The 21,987-nt window shown below is 37.7% G+C and overlaps 1 protein-coding gene across 1 annotated transcript in view; it reads left to right on the top strand.

Annotated features, from left to right (window-relative positions):
- Nucleotides 1-11,563, top strand: part of OVCH1 (ovochymase 1) — a 48,799-nt gene extending 37,236 nt beyond the window's left edge. Inside the window, 6 exon segments of the mRNA XM_070495176.1 lie at nucleotides 1,993-2,217; nucleotides 9,279-9,308; nucleotides 9,311-9,403; nucleotides 10,390-10,525; nucleotides 11,269-11,408; nucleotides 11,556-11,563. Of these exon segments, the coding sequence (XP_070351277.1) occupies nucleotides 1,993-2,217; nucleotides 9,279-9,308; nucleotides 9,311-9,403; nucleotides 10,390-10,525; nucleotides 11,269-11,408; nucleotides 11,556-11,563 (632 nt within the window).
- Nucleotides 11,564-21,987: the final 10,424 nt, after the last annotated feature.

Below are 21,987 nucleotides of genomic sequence, written 5' to 3'. Positions count from 1 at the left end.
GGAGAGAGTGGTGCTTGAAACTGAGATTATGAAAGGCTTAGAGTTATTGCTAAAGACCACGTCTCTAGGGACTGGCTATTGGGATGATGGTTGATGTTGAGTGGAGGACAAGATCAGTGCAGTAAAGCTGAGAAATTGAGAAGCTTCAGGGATGGAATCATCATCTATATGGCTATTGAAATCAGCAAGATTTATGGCAGGAATAGTGTTAGAGAAAATGACTGCTAAGGAAGCTTCTAGGAATAAGGAGAAGTAACTCAGGGACCAGTTGTGGGTGGTATAGTCGGACAACAGTGAGTCAAAATGAAAGTCAAAGAGTGATATTTAGATTAAAAGTAAATCTGGAGTCAAGATTGCGATGGAGAGCAGACTTATGTCTAAGATCCTAAAACCTAATGATTTCAATGTTTGAGTTCAATGAACAATTTCAGTGAGTATCTAAGTAAGTTAATGCATATAGAACACTTAGAATAGAGATGGTATGACCAATGCATAAGGGTTTATAGATGATGGTGGTCATGACCATCTAATGTAGTCTTTGAACTGTCGCATTAAGGCTATTAGAAAATGGACGTTATTAAAATGTAGAGAAGCTATTTCTCATTTGTATATACTCAGAAAAACTTATTCATGCCAGATAAAGTTTTACATATGAAAGGATATTGTTTTGTTTTAGTTCTATGACTATTCTATGAGACAGAATGTTAGGGCTATGCCTTATTTAATACCCACCCACTCCCACAGCTTGCTTTTTACACAAGGGAATTAATGAATCTTAGCAATAGTTTTTTTGAGATTGTTACCCCATTTAGAAAAAGCAGTGACTGGTTGGGAATTCCTTTTCCTGGCAGACTTGTCATGGAGGATTCACATGGAGAGGAAAAAAATTGAAGATTGGAAAAACATGTTGGGGCCAGACTCTGAAAGACCTTGCAAGCTGCTCTGCTTTAGTTGCTTTGAGCAAGGAAAGAATTTAATTCTTTTGTTTCATATACTACCACCAGAATAGAGGACATTGTGGGGAAGATTAGAGGCTGGGAAATCAGTTAGGTTACTATTAAATCAATGTAGACCTAATAAATATCAAAATTAGATCATAGCAGCCATATAAATGAAAAGGAGTATTTTCAAAGAACTAGACAATTAAGTAGGATCCAAATTCTTGTAGCATTTCATTTTCCTCTGCCACTCTTCATCTCTACTGTTCATAAAAGTACATTTACGTATGTTTCTCCTTGGTTAGATTATTAATTTCTCTATGGGAGAGAATATATAATAATATATGTATTAACTAATACTCATACATTAAAATGAGTTAATTTGAATATAGAGTATTTCAATGTGTAATTGCTCAGATTTTTGTCAACGGAATTGACATAGGGGAAGAACAAAGAGTCAAGGATGTAATCTGAAGAAGGAGAAGCTGATTACAGGGTCAGAGGGCCAGAGAGCTACTGGCATCTGAAGCTCTGCAGATGCCCCTGCAGGTCCAAGTTGCCCTTGGACTTAAAAGCAAGCGGAAGAAGTGAGAGACATTCAGTTGTATTCAGCAAATTCTCCTTTTCTTGACGTCAGTCACAAACCCCATGTGTGTAATCATTTGTCCCAGCAAGATAAATGCTCACTCAAGTTAGTGAAGCTTTTAGGAACAGATCTTCAGTTACATCTTAAAGAAGGAACGAAATGAAAACATGCTGGACATAGCGAATGCAGTCCTCTGTGTGTTTTCTAAGAAATTTAAAAAATTCAGTTAAAAGTAATTTTAAATAATTATGATTTAAATTCTGCTCCTGCAATCTCATTTCAAGAAAATAGGACACATCGGATGGGGTGATCTCTTTCACCGAGGAACTTGTAACTGATAGCAATGAAGTTTTAATTTTCTTTTTGAAAGCCTAAATTTTTCAACTTTGTAATAGAACCTCATTTTTTTTTTGCGTTGTTTATGCTGGTCCACATATGTTTATGGTGTCCACGTGTTCTGAATTGCAGGCTGTTACTCTGAAGTGGAGCTGGAAGAAACCAGAGGCTTCTTTTCAACTCCAAGATATCCTCTGGATTATAGAGGAAAACTGGAATGTTCTTGGGTGCTCAGAGTTTCACCAAGTAGTATGGCAAAATTTACGGTTGAGTATCTGTCACTCCCTGGGTCTTATATGTGTCGAGATTCAGTTCTGACTATTTATGAAGAAAGCCACAGTGAGAGAAGAATGGCAGGTAATCTTACTGGCATTTCAACTTTGTGCTGGGAGCCTTTTCTGTAATAGGCAGTTCATGATCAAGAGAGAGTTTGACTTGGTAATAATATCACCAAATTATTGATTCACGTAATTTGTTGTTAGTGCCATTGAATTGATTCCGACTCCTAGTGATCCTGTGTACAGCAGAGCTGAATGCTGCCTGGTCCTTCTTTGCACTGGAGCTGCATCAAACAGTGCTAGGCTGCTCTTCATAGAGTTTTCCTTGCCAGTGTTTCTGGAAGTGGGCAGCCAGGTCCTTCGTCCTAGTCTGGAAACTCTGCTGGAACCTGTCCACCATGGGTGACCCTGCTGGTATTTGAATTACCAGTGGCATAGCTTTCAGCATTACAGCAACATGCAGCTGCTGCACTAAGACAACCGATAGATGAGTAGTGTGGTTTCTTGACTGGCAAACGAGCCTAGGCTGTGGCTGTGAGGGCACTGAAACTTAACCACTAGACCACCAGGCTGGCTTGATCCTGTAATAGGCATGCCTTTTTTTTCTAGGTACACTTAATATATTCAAAATTCAAATTTAAAGAACAGGTATATGAAAGGTTGAGTGTGTGAGTTTGTATGTATGTGTATTCAGAAAAAAAAAAAGACAAGAGGACCAAACTTCTTTAAACATACCAGAACCATGCCAGAATGCCAGAAATGTGTATATGATAGAGGAGGAGTTAAGATGGTTAAAAATTGGGCTTGGGGGGAGTGGGTTGAATTTCAAAATAAAGCAAAATACATTAAAGGCTTTTAAAATGACAGAATGCAAAAGATTTGCTAATACCAAGCCAGCTGTCATTTCATTTCAGGTACGGGCAAATCAGTTTTTGTTCAACAAAACAAACTTGCCATCTCTTGTTTGTATAAGTGTAATACAGGCTTTTGGCTCTCAGTAAAGAGGGAGGTGGTGGGTAGGTGGGTATTGGAAGTAATTTGGTCGATGGGGACACCTGGAAGGAAAATAGTTTATGTTATTGTGAGTGTGTGTGGTACACGCACATACGCACATGTTTGAATCAGGAATATATGCAGGCCAGGAAAATTGCTTTAAGGGTAGGATTATTTTCTTAGGATAAATTCTGAGAGATTAAATCATGGACTTAGAAGGCACAAATATTTATTTAAAGATTCTTTCTTTATAAATACTATCTCATTTAGCTACGGAAAAAAACTATGAACTGGCCTATCCACGGTGCACATTTTCCCCCTATGACCAGATCACCTCCCCCTTCTGCGTTGACTAAAACAGTTCAAGGTCTTTTCCTTGGCTCTGGAATAAAATCCACACTCCCTAGCCAGACCTTTCGCCTCCCTCTCCATCAGCTCACCACACTCCAGGCACTATCATTCTCACCTCGGGGCCGTGTCCATCTACTTCTCTCAGCTCCTGAAGGAGCTCTTTCTCATCTTTGCCCCTCCCTTCCCTCTAGTGTTGACGGTAATATCACCTTCTTCATGAGGACTGCTTTGATGGATGTAAACTGCACCACTGCCGCCTCTGTACTTCTTGGCGGGCACCCTTTTCTTGGCACTTATCGTCTGCTGACGTATGATGGTTTTTTCACGTTTGCTTTGCCTGTGTCTCCCTGTTGAATGCGAGCTTCATGAGGACCGCAGCTTTTGTCTCTTCACTTCAAGAATTGCCAGTGCCTAGAACAGTGCCTGACACATAGAAGGCATTTAATAAATGAGTGAATGACTGAGAGGTCACCTCCTTAGAGAGGCCTTCTCAGTCTACGGCAGCATCATCCATTCCCTCCCATTGTCATTTTCTATCAGATGACACTGGTTATTTCATTTGTAGCCGCAGGCTGTATTTGAAACCATCTTCTTCATTTCCCTGACTGAAATGATAGCTTCAGGAGAACAGGGATCTTGCTGTTTTGTTCCCTCTGTATCTCCCCAAATTGGGATAATGCCTAGCGACTCAGAACTTTTTTTTTTGCATGAGTGCTCACTACTAAATTACTCTTCAGGAACACTGGGTTAGTTTTCATGGCCGTTAGCTGTACATGAGACCTCTTTCACCACACCTGTAACCCAATAGCTCAATTCGATAGGCACTTTTACTTTTTTATCGTTAAGGGGTATAATTACTTTTTTCATAGTTAGCTATTTATATTTTTTATTTCTTCTCATTACCGCCCATTTTTAAATTTGAGTATTGTTCTTTTCACTGGTTTATAAGATCTTTATATATAACAATTTTTTTCTTTGTCAAAAGTTAAGTGCTTATTCATAAGATTGTCATTTGCCCTTAAATTTTGTTTACTATATGTTGATGTAAACATTTTTAAGTTTGTTGGTTTAAACCTACCCATACATATCTTTGATCTCCAATTTATCTCACTGCTTTTATTTTTAAAAATCCATTGCCCACTCTGAGGTCAGAAAAAAAATTTAATTAAAATGAAGCTTTAATCTTGTGGAAATGTATTTTCTCATATGGTAAAGTGACTTTATCCCTGCTTTTAAAAAAAAATTCCTTTCTCTCCAATTCATAGCATTATCTTTATCATATACTAGATTCTCATATAGAAAGAATGATTTTCTGGGAAAATTTGCCTTTTTCATTATTACCTGTTGAAAACCATGCTTGACTTTGTTGTGGATTGACTAGGGAACCCCTATAATTTTCCAACCTAGCATTTCTTTGATTTGAATTTGTCAGCTTGACCCTGCGAGATTGTTCTGTCACTTCAGATGACAGCTAGCAGAACTGCAGGATGTAATGGAAATATTACCCCTTACTCAAGTCGGATAGTATTTTTCTGTACTGTAAAGTGCTATCTTTTTCCCTGTGGGAGCCAGGAACTCATTCAAGAGCTGCATTCATCTCTACTTGCTACAAATAAATGTTTGATCATTCTTCGAATAGTATTTCAACATCATTTACCCTAATATGTTATGCCAACTAATGTTTTTTCTTCTTCTTGGATATAATCTCCTCCCCCCTTCCTCCCTACAAATGTCTGTGGAGTGCCTATTATGGGCCAGAGATTAACTCTTCTTGGTTGTGGGGATCCAGTAGAGAATATAGTGGACCAAAATATCCTTTCCCTTACCAAGCTTATATTCTACTGGGGAGAGGACACACAATAAGATAAAATAAAATATATAATATATTAGGTAGAACAGCTATGGGGGAAAATGAAATGAGAAGGGAGAGGAAAAGTATCTGTGATGTAGGTGCCATATAATTGTATGTAGGATAACCAGCAAATGTCTTTCTGAGCAGGTGACATTTAAATAAATGTTATAGAGTGATACTGAATTATTTATTTATTTATTTATTTGCTGAGGAAGATTTGCCCTGAGTTAACATCTGTGCCAATCTTCCTCTATTTAGTACGTGGACTGCCATCACAGCATGGCCACCAAGGAGCATAGGTCCACACCCAGGAACCGAACCTGGGCCGCCGAAGCAGAGTGAGCTGAACTTAACTACTAGGCCATGGGGCTAGCCCCTGATACTGAATTCTACTTGTTAAAAAATTTTTTTATTTTGGTCTAAATAGTTTATAAAATTTCTTTGTTTCTTGTCCTGTGTCTTTCAGACTACCAATTTGATAAGGTGGTTTTCTCCATTGGTTTTCTTCGTTTTCTCCTTGTTTATCTTCCATGTCTCTTGTTCTAATTATTTGTCTAGTGGTTGCCCTTAGATTCGTGTAAAGAATCTCATAGTTGAGATAGTCCATTTTCTGATAGCCTCTTTTTCCTTAGACTCTACTGATTCCATCCCTTTCCTTTTCCCCTTTTAAGTTATTTTTGTCATATCTTTTTCCATCTTGTGAGTTTGTGGTTAAAGTTATGGCATCATTTTTGTTTTGGTGTTTTCCTTTTCTTTATCCTTGATGTTAAAGTTAAGTGTTTACTAACCTGATCTGATAGAGACCTTCCATTTTCCGATTATTGCATACCTATTCATCTCCTTGCTCAGGGCTGTGTAGCCCCTTTCCTATTTTTTTTTTTTCCCAGATATGAGGGCCTTCTTGAGGATTTCTTGTAGTGGGGGTCCTGTGGCAATGAACTCCCTTAGCTTTTGTTTATCTGTGAAAGTTTTTATTTCTCTGTCATATCTGAAGGAGATTTTCACTAGATAGAGTATTCTTGGCTGAAAGTTTTTGTCTTTCAGGATTTTGAATATATCATTCCATTCTCTCCTAGCCTGTAAGGTTTCTGCTGAGAAATCCACTGAAAGCCTGATAGGGGTTCCTTTGTAAGTTATTTTCTTCTGCCTTGCTGTCCTTAGTATATTTTCTTTGCCCTTGACTTTTGCCAGTCTCACCACTATATGCCTTGGAGTGGGTCTTTTTACACTGACAAAGTTAGGAGATCTGGAGGCCTCTTTCACATGGATTTCCAGCTCCCTCCCCAGGTTTGGGAAGTTCTCAGCTATTATTTCTTTGAACAAGGTTCCTCCTCCATTCTCCTTCTCTTCTCCCTCTGGAATACCTATAATCCTTATGTTGCACTTCCTGATTGAGTCAGATATTTCTCTGAGAGCTTCTTCATTTCTTTTTAGTCTTAGTTCTCTCTTCTCCTCCCTCTGGAGCATTTCTTTCTTTTTTTTTTAAAGATTTAAAAATTTTTTTCCCTTTTCTCCCCAAAGCCCCCTGGTACATAGTTATATATTCTTCGTTGTGGGTCCTTCTAGTTGTGGCATGTGGGATGCTGCCTAACCATGGCCTGATGAGCAGTGCCATGTCTGCGCCCAGGATTCGAACCAACGAAACACTGGGCCACCTGCAGTGGAGCACGAGAACTTAACCACTCGGCCATGGGGCCAGCCCTGAAGCATTTCTATAGTACCATCCTCTAACTGGCTTATTCTGTCCTCCATGTTATCAGCTCTGTTTTTTAAGGAATCCAGATTTTTCTTTATTTCATCATTGTGGTTTTCATCTCCAACAAATCTGATTGGTTCTTTATGGTTCAATCTCCTTTATGAAGAAGCTCCTGAACTCGTTAATTTGTCTTTTTGTTAATTTGTTTTCTTCTAACTCATTGAGTTTTTTTATGATAGCTGTTTGGAATTCTTTGTCATTTAGGTTATGGATTTCTGTGCCTTCTGGGTTGGTTTCTGGGTACTTGTCACTTTCCTTCTGGTCTGGAGATTTACTATACCTCCTCATACTGCTTGATGGAGTGGATTTTTGCTTCCTCATGGTGCTCTTATCTGGTTGCAACTGCTATGTACCGCCACTGGGTGGGGATCAGGCACTATGTATTCTGGGCCTGGCATGAGCAGGGGCTCCCCAGCTCTGACCACTGACTGGTTTTCTCTCTGAGTGACTGATCAGTGACAGATCTGGAGCACCAGGCAGGGGAAGGTGTACTCACTTTCACCAGTGCTTCCCCCAGCTCCTGCTTGTCTCTCTGTATGGAGCTCTGGGCTATTGCAGGACTTTGCACTTCCCCTTTCCCCAGCTGCTGCTTCCTCACTCACTGCTCCAGGCAATAGTGTGGCTGGAGTGCTAGGCAGGGACAGGGCACCTCTCCTCACCTGTGAACTTTTGGCACCGCGACTGCTGCCAAGCTTTCTGGGCTGTGCTCCAGGCGATCCTGGGGCTGGAGTGCCATGCAGGGACAGGGCACCTCCTTCACCTGTACACTTTCCCTTCTGCTGCTGCCATATGGTCTGTGCCATGTTCCAGAAGATTCTAGGGCTGCGCACTTTCCCTGCCACCACTGCCGCCACTGCCACCAAGCTCTCTGCACCTTGCTCCAGGGAATCCTGGGGCTGGAGTGCTGGGCGGGGATGGAGCACTTCCCTCACCTATGTACTTTCCCCGCTGCTGCTGCCATACTCTCTGCACTGTACTCCAGACTATTCTGGGGCTGGGGAGCTGAGTGGGGACAGGGCACCTCTCTTCACCTGTGCACTTTCCCCACCACCACTACCACACACACCGTACCATGCTCTGGATGATTCTGGGGCTGGAGTACTGGGTGGGGACGGGTGCCCTTTTCACCTGTGTACATACCACTACCACAGCCTGTCTCTCTCCACGGAGCTCCTGTGAATCAGCTTTTACTTCCTCTGGAGGATCCAGCCCCACCACCACCTTCAGGGATATGGCTGCCTGGGTCTCTCAGACATCTTTTGTGATATATGTATGTCCTCTGTTGGCATATGAATGTCCTTATGGTTGTTTCTTAGAGGGGAGAGTCCAAGGGAAGAGCTCACTCCACCATGATGCTGACGTCACTCCCTGAATTATTCTTGATAGTAGATGAGTTTGATTCTGAGAAACTCACAGGTTCTTTCCACACCTTCTTAATAAACCCTCTGAGTTGTTTTAGAACTATGGTTATAATTTTCCCTTTCATCTTTGACTTCGGCTCTCAAAGTAGAGCAATCAAAAGAAGGTTGACTGTTGGGGGCAGCCTGGTGGCGCAGCAGTTAAGTTTGCACGTTCTGCTTCAACAGCCCAGGGTTGACAGATTCGGATACTGAGTGTGGACCTACACACTGCTTGTCAAGCCACGCTGTGGCAGGTGTCCCACGTATAAAGTAGAGGATGATGGGCACAGATGTTAGCTCAGGGCCAGCCTTCCTCAGCAAAAAGAGGAAGGTTGGCAGCAGGTGTTAGCTCAGGGCTAATCTTCCTCAAAAAAAAGAAAAAGAAGGTTGATTGTAGGGAAAGAATAAACTTTCAAGCAGAAAGTTTTCCACTGTGGATTTTCGCAGTGAGATATTTTTAATAAGTAGGTTACTTTTCTAGGAGAAAAATGGCACTTTAGTGTCATTTTAAAGATAAAATAATTTGCTGCCTGCTGTCTTTCAAGGGAGTAGTGTGACATAGTAGATTGTGATGGGTGTTGCATTCATGCACCTGGGTTCAGATCCTGACTCCCCATTCCATTTTCTGTGACTTTGGGTGAGTCATTTGACTTCTGGAGCCCTATTCATTTTGCAAGGTAGAGTAAATTTCTACCTCATAGGTTTCATTAATTGCTATGCCTAAAATAGAGAAACTACTGAAAAACAAATGTCTTGTTTTTTATTAGATTTTATTTTTTTTAACTTAGGTGGACTATGTGGAAGAAGGCTTTACCCAATGATTTCATGCGCTCTGGACCACTCGTGAGGGTGTCTTTTCACTCCCTTGTGCAAGGTGCTTTTGGCATAAGTTATATTGTCTTTAGAGTCCAAGGTATGTTTGGTCATCTTATAAAGTTAAAAATCAATGGTTTTTTAAGGAATATTTCAAAATTTTTACATTCTTTTGTAAGAAGTTTTGTTTCTGTGGGGAATGAGTTTATGTTTGAAAGGAAAATCTATTTAAGTGATCTGAGATTGGTCAGGTCCAAAAGAGAAACTGCTCAGTGGATAGCTTGATTGACTTATAAATCACCCAGAATTGTGACTTGTAGACATGGCTAAGATATGCTGATTACAAGATAATGCTTTTGACTGTGATTGTGATTTTACTCCACAGAGAGCTTTTTCTGCAGCCATAATTGTTGTGGATTGGAAGATTTGGTTTCTACATCTTAGCTGGCTGATTAACTCTGGACAACTTATTATTTCTCTATCAGGTTTTCTTTATAAGTGATATTATAATAATAAAAGGTTAGAAAGAGTTTTGAAAACAAACTATGCAAATATTAGATGCTATCATCATAAATGTAAACTCTATGCAATTCAGAGTTATCAGATTTCACTTTAGAACATATAGCTAGTGAGGCTTTTTGACTCTTGATGAGCATAGGTAACCAAAAGCTAGCTTCTCTCCTTGGCACCGAGAAATACTGCAGAGATATATTTTGAAAAATGTTAAGTGAGTAATAAAGAAAAGCACACTTATCATATGAAAGTTTTTTCCTGAAGAACTGTATTAAGAATGTTGCATTTTAGATGGAATTATGCAGGGAATCGGCATCATCTATAGTTATTCCCACATGGTCTTCCCTAGACCCTAGGCTCTGCCAAAGATAATTCCAAGAGAGAGGTGAGATGTTGGTTCTCTGTGTCTTTAAATGTTTCAGATAGAGACTTTTCAGTGAAACTAACCACTTCCTCTTAACTTATTTCTAAAACAGTTAGGGAGGAAAGCAGACTGCTCTGATCTGAAAAGACACATAACAAGCCTCTTAAAAATTAGTTTTATTCTTATTCCCTTTTTTTCTTTATTGCTAGGTCCAAAAAGCAGTAAAACTACCAAACTTCTCCAGGGTACAAACCAAGTGCATGTGGCCACTTGTGAGGATGTTATTCTGACCAAACCAGCAGGAATCATACAGATCCCAAGATATTTTCACAGAACCACTATGAGGTGAGGAAGGAATGTTTATTATGATGAAAGAAGTTTGTGAATGATCACTCGACAACCAGCAATGCTTGGTACTTTACTTAAGGCATTATTTTCCATCTCTTCTCCTTAAAGAATAGACTTTGAGATAATCCCTTCAATATCCAAAAACTGAATGTAAGATTATCCCTGTTGATAAATTGTACTTTCTCAACAAATGAGACCATTTATTAGGTAAATTGGAAAGTCAAATCTCTATCAAAGAGTTTCGGAGATTGAAATAAATTCTGTAAAGCCTCTGGCACATAGTAGTTACTCAATAAATGGTTCTTAAAATGCCACAATGGAAAGAGGACTTTCCCTGAATTAAACGTTAGAATAAATTTAAAGTGAGAAATGAAAACTGAAGATTTACATAATATCAATCCTAACTGAATTGATGTGATTTGGAAGAGTTTGGGGCAAATTCAGGCAAGAATAGGTCCTTAACTCTTACAGATTGCCAATCATAATTTAGACTATAATATGGGATTGACCTTCACCATAATGGATGAACTTAGTTAAAACTTTTGACAAATTAACTATTAGAAAATATTTTTCAACTGTTATAATTTAAAGTAAAAATCTTTCTTTCATGTAAACACAAAGAAGCAAAGAGAGAGTGAATAACAGTGACTCACTGAGTGATACATTAAATTCTGAACAAAATAAATAACAATATATGCTGTTTGGAAAGCATTTCTGACTTTCTTTCATCTGTGTCGTAGCTGCCACTGGAGGTTATTAGCCCCTTTAAATCACACCATTCGCCTTGATATTATCAACTTTCAGGTGAAACCAACACCCCTGGCCTGTCAGGGTCACCTGTGGGTTTATGAAGGATTTGGAGCAGACAAAAAATTAATAGGTAACTAATTTCCCATGAAGAACTATGCTATTGATTTTCCTCTATGAAATATTCTTAGAATGTTTTATAATCATTGTGTGACTTACAGATGACATAAATTAGTCTCTGTGTGATACTGGAACAGCCTTACTGTTACTATTTTTTTAGATTTGTAATCGAGATTAACCTAACATTCTCTCAGATTACATTAAAAACAAAACCCAACTATATGCTGCTTACTTAGATCATATCTAAATTAAACTTGCCCAGAAACACTAAAAATAAAAGACAAATAAAGCAGTTTTAGACATATGTAACACAAGAAAATTTAGACTATAATATTAATCAGACCAAATAATATTCATAGGAAAGGCATTGAATGGGTTTATCAATTAGATAGTAGCCAGAAACCTGATGACAGGGACTTAAATTTATTATATTGAAAGAAAGAGAAATCCAGAGATGGGTGGATGCACCCTTGTTCAACAGTTCAATTCTGTCAAGACAGCTGTTACTGAAATTCCCTTGGCCTTTTCCTGATGGTTCCATAATGCTATGTCAGCTCTTAGCATTACACTGGGGGAGAAAGGGAAGAAAAGGCACAGGGAAGATTATCATCATCTTGGGATCATTATCATCATGGGATGTCACAGTACACAAAGTTTGGAAGAACAAAGAAATAAAGGAAAAGGGAGAAAGAGTGCCTTAGCTTTGTTAGTTATAATGTTAATATATAATATATCATCATATACATTTCCAAGAATGCTGTAGCAGATTTGAGTCTGTTTGGCCAGATTTATCACATGCCACCCTGGACTGGGAGATGACTAGAGAAAAGAGAAATGGAAATAGAGTCTGGGCTGGCTGACCAACATTACCCACTGTGATGGGATATTGGAGTCCAGAGTTCCAGAATCTGAGGATCTTGGGTCCAGATCTCAATTCTACCACATAGTAGTTCAGTGACTTTGGGAATGTCCCAAAGCTTTTTGAGATTCAGTGTCCTTATTTGTGACATAAGGATAATAATATCTACTCTTCATGTGATTTACAAGAAGAAATACCCCACCATCACTACCACACGCACATCCATGTGTGTTTTAAATTCCCAGATTACTTAGTCAAGGATACAAATTCCTGATGAAATGGGATGACTGCCCATAGGGAGAGGACGTGTGAAATTTTGCTGCCTTTGACTCCCTAAAAAGGACCCAGATGCCAAAGTCACTCTCCACTTACGTAGAGTCTTGCTAAACCACTGTTATTTTATTCTTTGGACATCCATTACTATCCCAGAAGTAGGTGAACTAGCAATCTTTGTATTTATGCTTAAGGTAATGTTAATAAACATGGCACTTTCCTGGTTCCTGAGCCAATTTAGCGTCAACAAAGCCATAGCATCTTGTGGGGAGAATGTAGAATCTGAGCCCAGTATCCTTGGAGATTATCTATGCTGCTTCCTTTCTTGCTTTACAGAATACCTGTACTTGCACTGCCTCATGAGGTTGTTTTGAAAACAAAATGAGAGAATTCATGTTAATCAACATAAAAGAAACCAAGCTTCTGCGTGTTTGTATTGGAAATAGACATTTTCATTCCTTTTTTTCTTTCTCCTTCCTTTTTTTTTTAGCTGAGGCAGATTAGCCCTGAGCTAACATCTGTGCCAATCTTCCTCAACTTTATATGTGGGTCATTGCCACAGCATGGCTGATGAGTGGCATAGGTCTGTGCCCAGGATCCAAACCCACGAACCTGGGCTGCCAAAGTGGAGCACACTGAACTTAACCACTAGGCCGTGGGGTCAGCCCCTCATTCCTATTCTTAAAATTGTGCTGCTTAGAAGAAAAGATTAGACTATTGTATCCCTATTGCCTCTCCATCAATGGGATGTCACAGTACACAAAGTTTGGAAGAACAAAGAAATAAAGGAAAAGGGAGAAAGAGTGCCTTAGCTTTGTTAGTTATAATGTTAATGAAATATATATCTGTTGTTCTTAGAATTAGTTCATAAAACATATGTACTATTTCCTTCCCCCCAAAATTTGTGACTCTTTTTATGTGCAAATAAGACTCATAAGCTCTAGGGGTTAATTCGATGCTTGAAGTCAACAGATTATTCAATGAGTATTTAACACAACCAAATATGATCTATCCCAAGAATGCAAAGATAGTTTAATATTGAAAAATGTATTATGTGTCATATACCTAAGGTCAAATTAGGAAAAATAGATATGTTAATTATACAACAATCATAGCCTCAAAACCATGCCAATAAAAATTGGTTAAAAGATACAATGAAAAACTCATTTCAATAATAATTAGCAACAAAAACCACATAACTAGGAATAACTTTTAAATGAAATATGAGATGTATTATGCAAATGTAAAACTACACACACACAGATCTGAATAGAGAAATGTACCATATCCTAAAACTAGAAGACAAAATTAACATTAACTCACCTCAAATTAATTTACAAATGTAGTGTATTTCCCAGCAAAATCCCCATGGGAATTGTTTTCAGAGAGTGAGGAGGAAATTGATAATATCTCTAAAGTTTATCCTTAAAATAAATAGAACTAGCTGAAAATGTTTTAGGGAAAAAAAATGAGCAGATGACGAGGCAAATTATCAGACATTAAAACATACTTTAAAACAATGATAATTAAAACAGAGTAATAGCAGTACAAGTAGAGACATACGTGAGTGGAAATAAATAGATCAGAAGGGACTCCAGAAAATATAAGACATTTGTACATGATAAATTTGCATTACAAATCGGGGGGGAAGTATAAATTATATTCTTCATCACATCATAGAACAGTTGGTTAAAGAGTTAAGTATTTTTCTTAAGCCATTTAAAGTGGGAAAAAAATAGGTAATTATCTTAACTGTGGATGGAGAAGGACCTTCTCATATAAAAGCAATAGAAGCCAATAGAAAATTATCAATAAATTCCTATATTAACTAAAAACTTTTCTTCAACAGAAACAAAATTAAAAAGTGGCTAACAAACTTGGGATTTTCAACAACTCTGAGAAAGGTTTAAGAGAATTAACATAGAGAATGTTTATAAATCAGTATTAGAAAAGCTCAAATCTATAAAAAATGAATCTACAGGCCCCAATATCTTTGACTCAGCTTTGATTAAATTTCATGTTAAAACCAGGGTCCTCAAAGCTTTTGATTTTTTGTTTATTTTCCAAGAGACTGACAAACTATTAACCCAAGTGATTTTGAGAACACAGAGCACTGGATTAAACATTCGCCTCTTTTGATAGATAAGAAAGGTTAATGAATATTTACATATCACTTACTCTACAATTTAAATAAAATCTCTTCTCATTTTGTCTCTTGTCACAATGAAGTTGATCCTCTGGCCATCTGTTTACTAAAAAGAGCCGTTTTTCTGTAATGGTGAAAAGCTTAATAGTTCCTAAGATTGACTTGAAACTGAAACTATGAGCATTATAGCAAACTACCTTTCTTAGAATGTTTGTTTCAGAAAATACTGTGTGTGATGAGTTCTGTAACCGTGGGCCCTCCAGGACCAGTTCACCTGACCCCATCTTATTAACAGTCATTAAGAGTGGTTTTTCAGGAACTGAGACTGCTTGTCCAGTTCAGGCCAGTTGAGGCCACCAACCCTTCAACTGGGCCTGTGCTGATGCTTGATAAATGATCTTTTTGATGTCAAGGAGCTAAAAACTCCACCCTCAGATCATGGTAACACCACCATTTTGTGAACATGCGTCCTGTGAAGAGGCGTGAAACTTGACTACATTTGTGCAGATCATCATCAATTACCTCACTTCTTCTTGCCTTCAATCATCTCTCTCCACATTTCAGACCAGCCTGCCTTTCATCCCATAAATTCTGCCCCAAGCCTTGGATCGGGGAGACAGAGCTGAGGGCACATGCCCTCTGTCTCCCTGAAGATCAATCTCGCACAATAAAGCTGATTTCTTTTCCCAAAAGCTGATGCCATTAATAATTGGCTTTTTTTTTTTTTAATGCACATCAGGTAGGAGAACCCCACTTGTGTCGTAAACAGTTCAGCTTAGAAATAGTTTGTCATGGGGGGCTGGCCCCGTGGCCGAGTGGTTAAGTTCGCGCGCTCCGCTGCAGGCGGCCCAGTGTTTCGTTGGTTCGAATCCTGGGCGCGGACATGGCACTGCTCATCAGACCACGCTGAGGCAGCGTCCCACATACCACAACTAGAAGAACCCACAACGAAGAATATACAACTATGTACCGGGGGGCTTTGGGGAGAAAAAGGAAATAATAAAATCTTTAAAAAAAAAAAAAAAAAGAAATAGTTTGTCATGGGAAGCAGATTTGAATCATCAACCTTCTGTTAATTAATGCTTGACTTTGACTTTTTTAATGTACCACTAATTGACTCAAGTATAAAGCACAAGCGTATTCTTTCAGATTTAAGAGGATCCCTAATATGACAAAAATTTTTAAATATACAGTAAATAAGAGTTTAACCAATTATAAGTTCTCATGCTCCGCTTTGGCGGCCCAGGGTTTTGCCAGATCAAATCCTGGGCACAGACATGGCACTGCTTGTCAGGCCACGTTGAGGCAGTGTCCCACATGCCACAACTAGAAGGACCCACAACTGAAAATACACAACTATGTACTGGGGGACTTTGGGGAAAAAAAAAAAAGATTGGCAATAGTTGTTAGCTCAGGTGCCAATCTTAAAAAAAAAAGTGAGTTCAATTAATTTTAAAATACAATTCAGAATTACAATTTTCCGAGATATACCTTAATAGAAAAATGAGTAAGTGACCTGAGCAAGCAATTCATAGACAAATAAATACATATGAGAAAAATTACTTAGCCTGTTTCAAACAGAAATGAGAAAAACATTTTACCTACTTAATTGACGAAAAGATTTTGAAGAATGATTGCACTTAGTAAATAAAATGCAGTGTGACATATTTTCATGTTATTGTTGAGGTATAATATGTAGTATGCTTTCTGGAGGGAGACAGAAATGTTTTTCAAAAGCTACAAATTCATAACCTATTATTCAGTGTTTCTACTTTTAGCCATACTTATTAAAAATATGCATTACATTTATATACAAGGTATTTATTTAGCTAGTGTTATTTATAAGGGCCAAAAAATATTCAAAAATAATATAAGTGGGAAATTGCTTATGAAAATTATAGTAAATTCATAGGATAAAATGTTATGTGGCCACTAAATAAAATATTTTCACATAACTTTTTTATAAAACAAGAAAATTCTACATCTAATAAGTGAGAAGACCAGGATAAAAAACTACATAGTGTAATTTAATGTTTTTAAAATGCTATATATGATTAAAATAAGGGTCTAAAAGGAAACATACTAATATGTTTAAGTGGCTATTTCTAGATTGCAAGATTATGAGTAACTTTTTAAAATTCTCCAAATTTTCTCCAGTGAATGATTAAACATTCTCATATTAAAACTGTGAAAAGCAAGAGATGAAAGAAACATGTTCTGTTCTAGAAGCTGAACTAGACCCATTAAGCCAGCAGCTACAGAGAACTTCATGGTTCTGGCTATTAGCAGTCGGCTTCACAAGAGAGAGAACCATCGCTGAAGGAGTTTAGACTCCATCGCCTTCTGAAAGATGCTTTAGAAATCCAGGGGTAGTGTGAGGTTGGACAAAATCATTACTAATTAGCCTTAGGATTCTGAGTCACAGGAGACCTCTAAGAACTATTATTGCCTAAAAAATTTCACTTAGATCAGCTAATGGGTATGACTTTCATGCCCATTATTACAGCTTGCCTCTTTTTCATTTGGGCTATGCTGTGGATAAGTGAAGGTTATATATAGCTAAGGCTCAAATATACTCCCTCTACATGATTATTTTATTTCAGTCTGGTGGCAAGAGTAGTTTATTAGTTCCCTAAGGACCTAGCTAGACCATGTTACCTTCTCTTATAATATATAGCTTTAAAAAGATCTCCCTAAGTATTCCAGACGTTGTAAGATCTGGATGCTGTCTCCTGGTTGGTTAAGAACCCCTTCCTTGGAAGTGGTCAGACTCAGAAGTCTGGAACATCTGTCTCTCAATTCTAGTTGAGTTTTATTCTGCCTAATTTTCCCATTTTTATATTGTTGAGAGTAGATAACAATATAAATTTGCGGTTTCAAAAATAGGATTTTTTCCTCTTTGCTTGATAATGTTTGCCTCAATGAATACTAAGAATTTTTTTTTTTTGGCTGGGAAAATTATGTGAAGGAGATTTACCTTCATTAAAATCTCGTGGTCCACTTATGATGTTGATTTTCACATACAATGTGAGTTTGCCCATGGAAGAATTTTCTCTGAGATATTCTTTTCACATTTCTGGTAAATCTGTTGCTTTTTTTTTCATGTGTGTTTGTGTATGTTTTTGTTTTTATTGTGCTTTATTGGGAAATACATGTTATCAAATAAGTAAACAGATTGGAATTCTTTATTTCATTTGTCAGCTTTAAGGAAGAAGAAAAAGTGAATGTTTAAGGTTATGATTTCTATAATCTGTAAAGGCCTCAAACTAAACCAACATAAAGCAAAAGATTGATCAAATTTTTCATTTTTTCTTATAGCACCTAAGAATTTTGACTATTTTTCTGGATAATTGGCATATTATAACAATACAGTAGGAAGTTTTTATCCCTAGCATAAAAAAGTTTCAAGAAGTTTTTCTCTTTTGAAATTAATTTCCTTAATGTATTAATATAAGGAGTAATTAGTTCTCGGGGCCAGCCCCATGGCTGAGTGGTTAAGTTCGCATGCTCTGCTTCTGCAGCTCAGGGTTCGGATCCTGGCCGTGGACATGGCACCACTCATTAGGCCATGTTGAGGCAGCATCCCACATGCCACAACTAGAAGGCCCTACAACTAAAATATACAACTGTGTATTGGGGGGATTTGGGGAGAAAAAAGAAGGAAAAAAAAGGATTGACAACAGTTATTAGCTCAGGTGTCGATCTTTAGGAAAAAAAAGAGTAATTAGTTGTCTTTTTTTACTCATTTAATGGATAGTTCATAAATATTATTGTAACCACATTATTGAAAAATATGCTTTGCCTGTAGTTTGGGTGAGGGCACTGATAGCATTATGAAAACTGAGAACTATTGCAAGTTATAGAGATTAGGTATCATGGGGAAAACATTTGCAATTATGTTTAATTCTGAATAGTTATTAGAATTGCTCCAGTCCTTAAGATAAATGTTAATTGGAATACAATTGGAGAGCTATTTCTACAAAAAATGTTATTTCATTTAGTCTCGTAATGTGAGAAGTGTTGCAAGGAGATAACTAAGGAGATTTGCATCAAGTTCAAATTATCTAAGTCAAAGTCTACCATAGGGGACTAACATAAACAAAATGGAATAAAATCTCATGGTTAAGCCTTTAATTATTCACACTGTCAACAAATGGTTTACACTTATGCCAGGCCTAGTTTAAGGCACTGAGGATTCAGCAATGAACAAGACAGTCCCTGCCCTAGTAAAGTTTCCAGTCTAGTGGGAGATGGTCAATAACCAAATAATCATATAGAAACATATGTGAAGAAAATAACTATATTAAGTTTTGAAGGGAAAATACGGTGTGTAGTGAGAATACAAAACACAGGGACTTCGTCTAGTTTGGTAAAGGATGGGGATGGAATTCCAGGAAAACTTTAATTTCTCTATTCTCTCACAGCAAAACTCCGTAAAATGTATTTCTACTTACTGTCTCCCCTTTTGCACTCTCATTTTTTCTTGAATCCATTCCCGTAAGACTTTGTTCTTGCCAAAGCTACCAATGACCTCCACAAGTCCAGATCCCATAGTCACTTCTCAGTCCTAACAGCAGTGTTTGGCACAGATGAGCTCTCTTTCCTTCCAGAATCTCACTTGTCTTGGCTTCCGGGAAACCACTTTCCCTTGACTCTCCTCGTACCCCACTGGTCTCCTTCAGAGTCTCTTGGCTGATTGCTCTTCATTTTCTCTACCACTAAAGGTTGAAGTGTCCCAGGACACAGTCCTTGACTCTCTTTTATATTTTACCTGAGTTATCTCACTGAATCCCTAGCTTTAAATATCATCTATAGAAAGGTAACTCCCAAATGTATATCTCCTGTCTCAGCTTCTTTTTTGAACTCCAGCACTATGTATCCAATTGCTTCCCTTTCCACTTGAATATCTACTTAGCAGATCAAACTTAACACGACCAAAATTCAACTCTTGATTTCCTACTCCTGCCTCCAAATTCTTCCTCCATCGGTTTTCCCCATCTCAGTAGATGGCAATTCCATTTTACTAATTAATTGCTCAAGCCATTTTCTTAGTCATCCTTGGCTTTTCTTCCACATCAGGTTTAGTTAATTTTGGGGCCTTTCAGCAAAACATGTTTAGAATCCAACTACTTCTCAACAATTCCACCATAACATTCCGATGCAAGACTTCCTTTAGTTTATTTTACTCATACAACCAGAGGGATCATTTTTAAGTGACTAATTCAGGTAACGTTACTCCACTGCTTATAATCCTCCAATGTTTTCCCAACTCACTCTTAGTGAAAGTCCTTACATTGGCCTACAAGATGCTATATGATCTAGCTCTCGGCTACCTCCTTGACTACCTCTACCATTTTCCCTAGCGCTCACTCCACACCAGCCATGCCAGCCTTCTTGCTGTTCCTCAGTCACACCAACTATGCCCCACTGCTGTTATTTCCCAAACATACAACCATGCCTAGCAAATAGCTGGTGCTCAATAATTGTTTGAGTAAAGGAAACGACATTCTTGTTGGGGTAGATTAGGGAGTAGAGAGTAAAAAGGTAGCTCCTTATCTGAGAAATGGATAAGAAATGCATCTGTTTTGCTTGTGGGAATCCCCCTGGCCACGAGCTAAAGTAGAAGTAAGAGTCAACTCAGAAGACTATTGTTACCCATATTCAATTTCTGTTTTCAGATAAACATGAAGACCCTTTAGTGAGACTTTTTCCAATGACAGCAGGAATGTAATAAATTTACACTTCTTGTGTATGGTTTTTTAAAGATCTGACTCATTATTCATATTCTTTTTTTTAAAGATGTTTTAATTTTTTTATTTTTCCTTCTTCTCCCCAAAGCCCTCCAGTACATAGTTGTATATTTTAGTTATGGGTCCTTCTAGTTGTGGCATGTGGGACACTGCCTCAGCATGGCTTGATGAATGGTGCTAGGTCTCCAGCCAGGATCTGAACCAGCAAAACCTCGGGCTGCCAAAGCAGGGCATGTGACCTTAACCACTTGGCCACAGGGCCGGCCCCATCATTGATATTCTTGAGATTACAAATTAAAATATATCAATAGAAATTATGTTATATCTATGTGAACAAAAAATATAGAACCATTAAAATTTATTTGGAATATGAGAAATTTTTTAATATGAGAAAATTGTCAAAAATAAACGACGTGGGGGAAAATAGGTTATAATGGTGTAAAGTGACATACAATTGTTTTAAAAATGTACATATAGCATAGGAAAAGGCTTGGCAGGATTTACATTAAAATATGAGTATTGGTAACTTACAGAATGGGACTACAGGACACTTTTTCTTTTCTTCCTTGAACTCTCTGTATTTTCAAAATTTTTGACAATGTGCATGTATCACTTTTATAATCAGAAGAATAAAGAAAGATAAGGCATTTAATTGGATATATTGACCCTGAATATTCTCTTTTTCTAGATTCCATGAGAGGAAAGATCAAAGTTAATGATAAAGGTAAGACCATAAAGATGGTAAAGAATCTAGTTGACGTGGCTTGGTTACATGACATTATGGGAATAGAGTGGGGAGTACCCTTGCTGCTAACCATGGCTTAGTGAGAAATGTACTCTGACTTCTGTCAAAAACTTTCAGATGTTTGTGTCCTGATTCTAGTTGCTTTATAGTGAAATATGGACTCGTATTAATTTTCTTAGTGTCAAACTTTAAGGTTAGCGGATTCCTGGGACAGATTAGGGAGTAGAGAGAAAGAACGTAGCACCTTATCTGATTAATGGGTTAGAAATGCATCTGTTTTGTTTATGGGAATCCCCCTAGCTATTTTAACCCCCTTAGCTATTTTAAAAAACATGAAGTTATCTTTTTTTGCATTTGTGGGGGAAATGAAATATTTCTGTGGTATTTGCAAATTTAACGAAGTCCTGAAAGTCTTAGGACACATTTGTTGAATGTCAAGTGTTAGTTCACTCATTTCTAGACTGAAGATGATAAAATTTATTTCTCATGATTGTAAACACTAAATAAGATTGTGTATTTAATATGAGCAACAAAACTACAGTGAAATGTAGATATGGGTGACCTAGTGGTTCACAGTTTGTGAGTTAAAGTCAAGAACTTGAGTCTTTTTTGGGAGTGGTCAGGTTTTCAAAACAAAAGTCATTTAAACCATGTGTCCATATATATACGGAACTATGGATGCAAAGGAACAGAATTTAATAAAAGTACACTATAGATTAGATTTTAATGACCTAGATGTAGACATTAAAACTAGATTCAAGAAGTAACTCAGCTCCTTGATTATTGTGTTAAATTTTTTTTTCTTTTTGCCTCAAGGAT

Source organism: Equus asinus, chromosome 22 (assembly GCF_041296235.1).
Source record: "Equus asinus isolate D_3611 breed Donkey chromosome 22, EquAss-T2T_v2, whole genome shotgun sequence".
Taxonomy (NCBI): Eukaryota; Metazoa; Chordata; class Mammalia; order Perissodactyla; family Equidae; genus Equus; species Equus asinus.
Note: the sequence above shows the minus strand (reverse complement) of the source record. Positions and strands in the feature narration are given on the sequence as shown.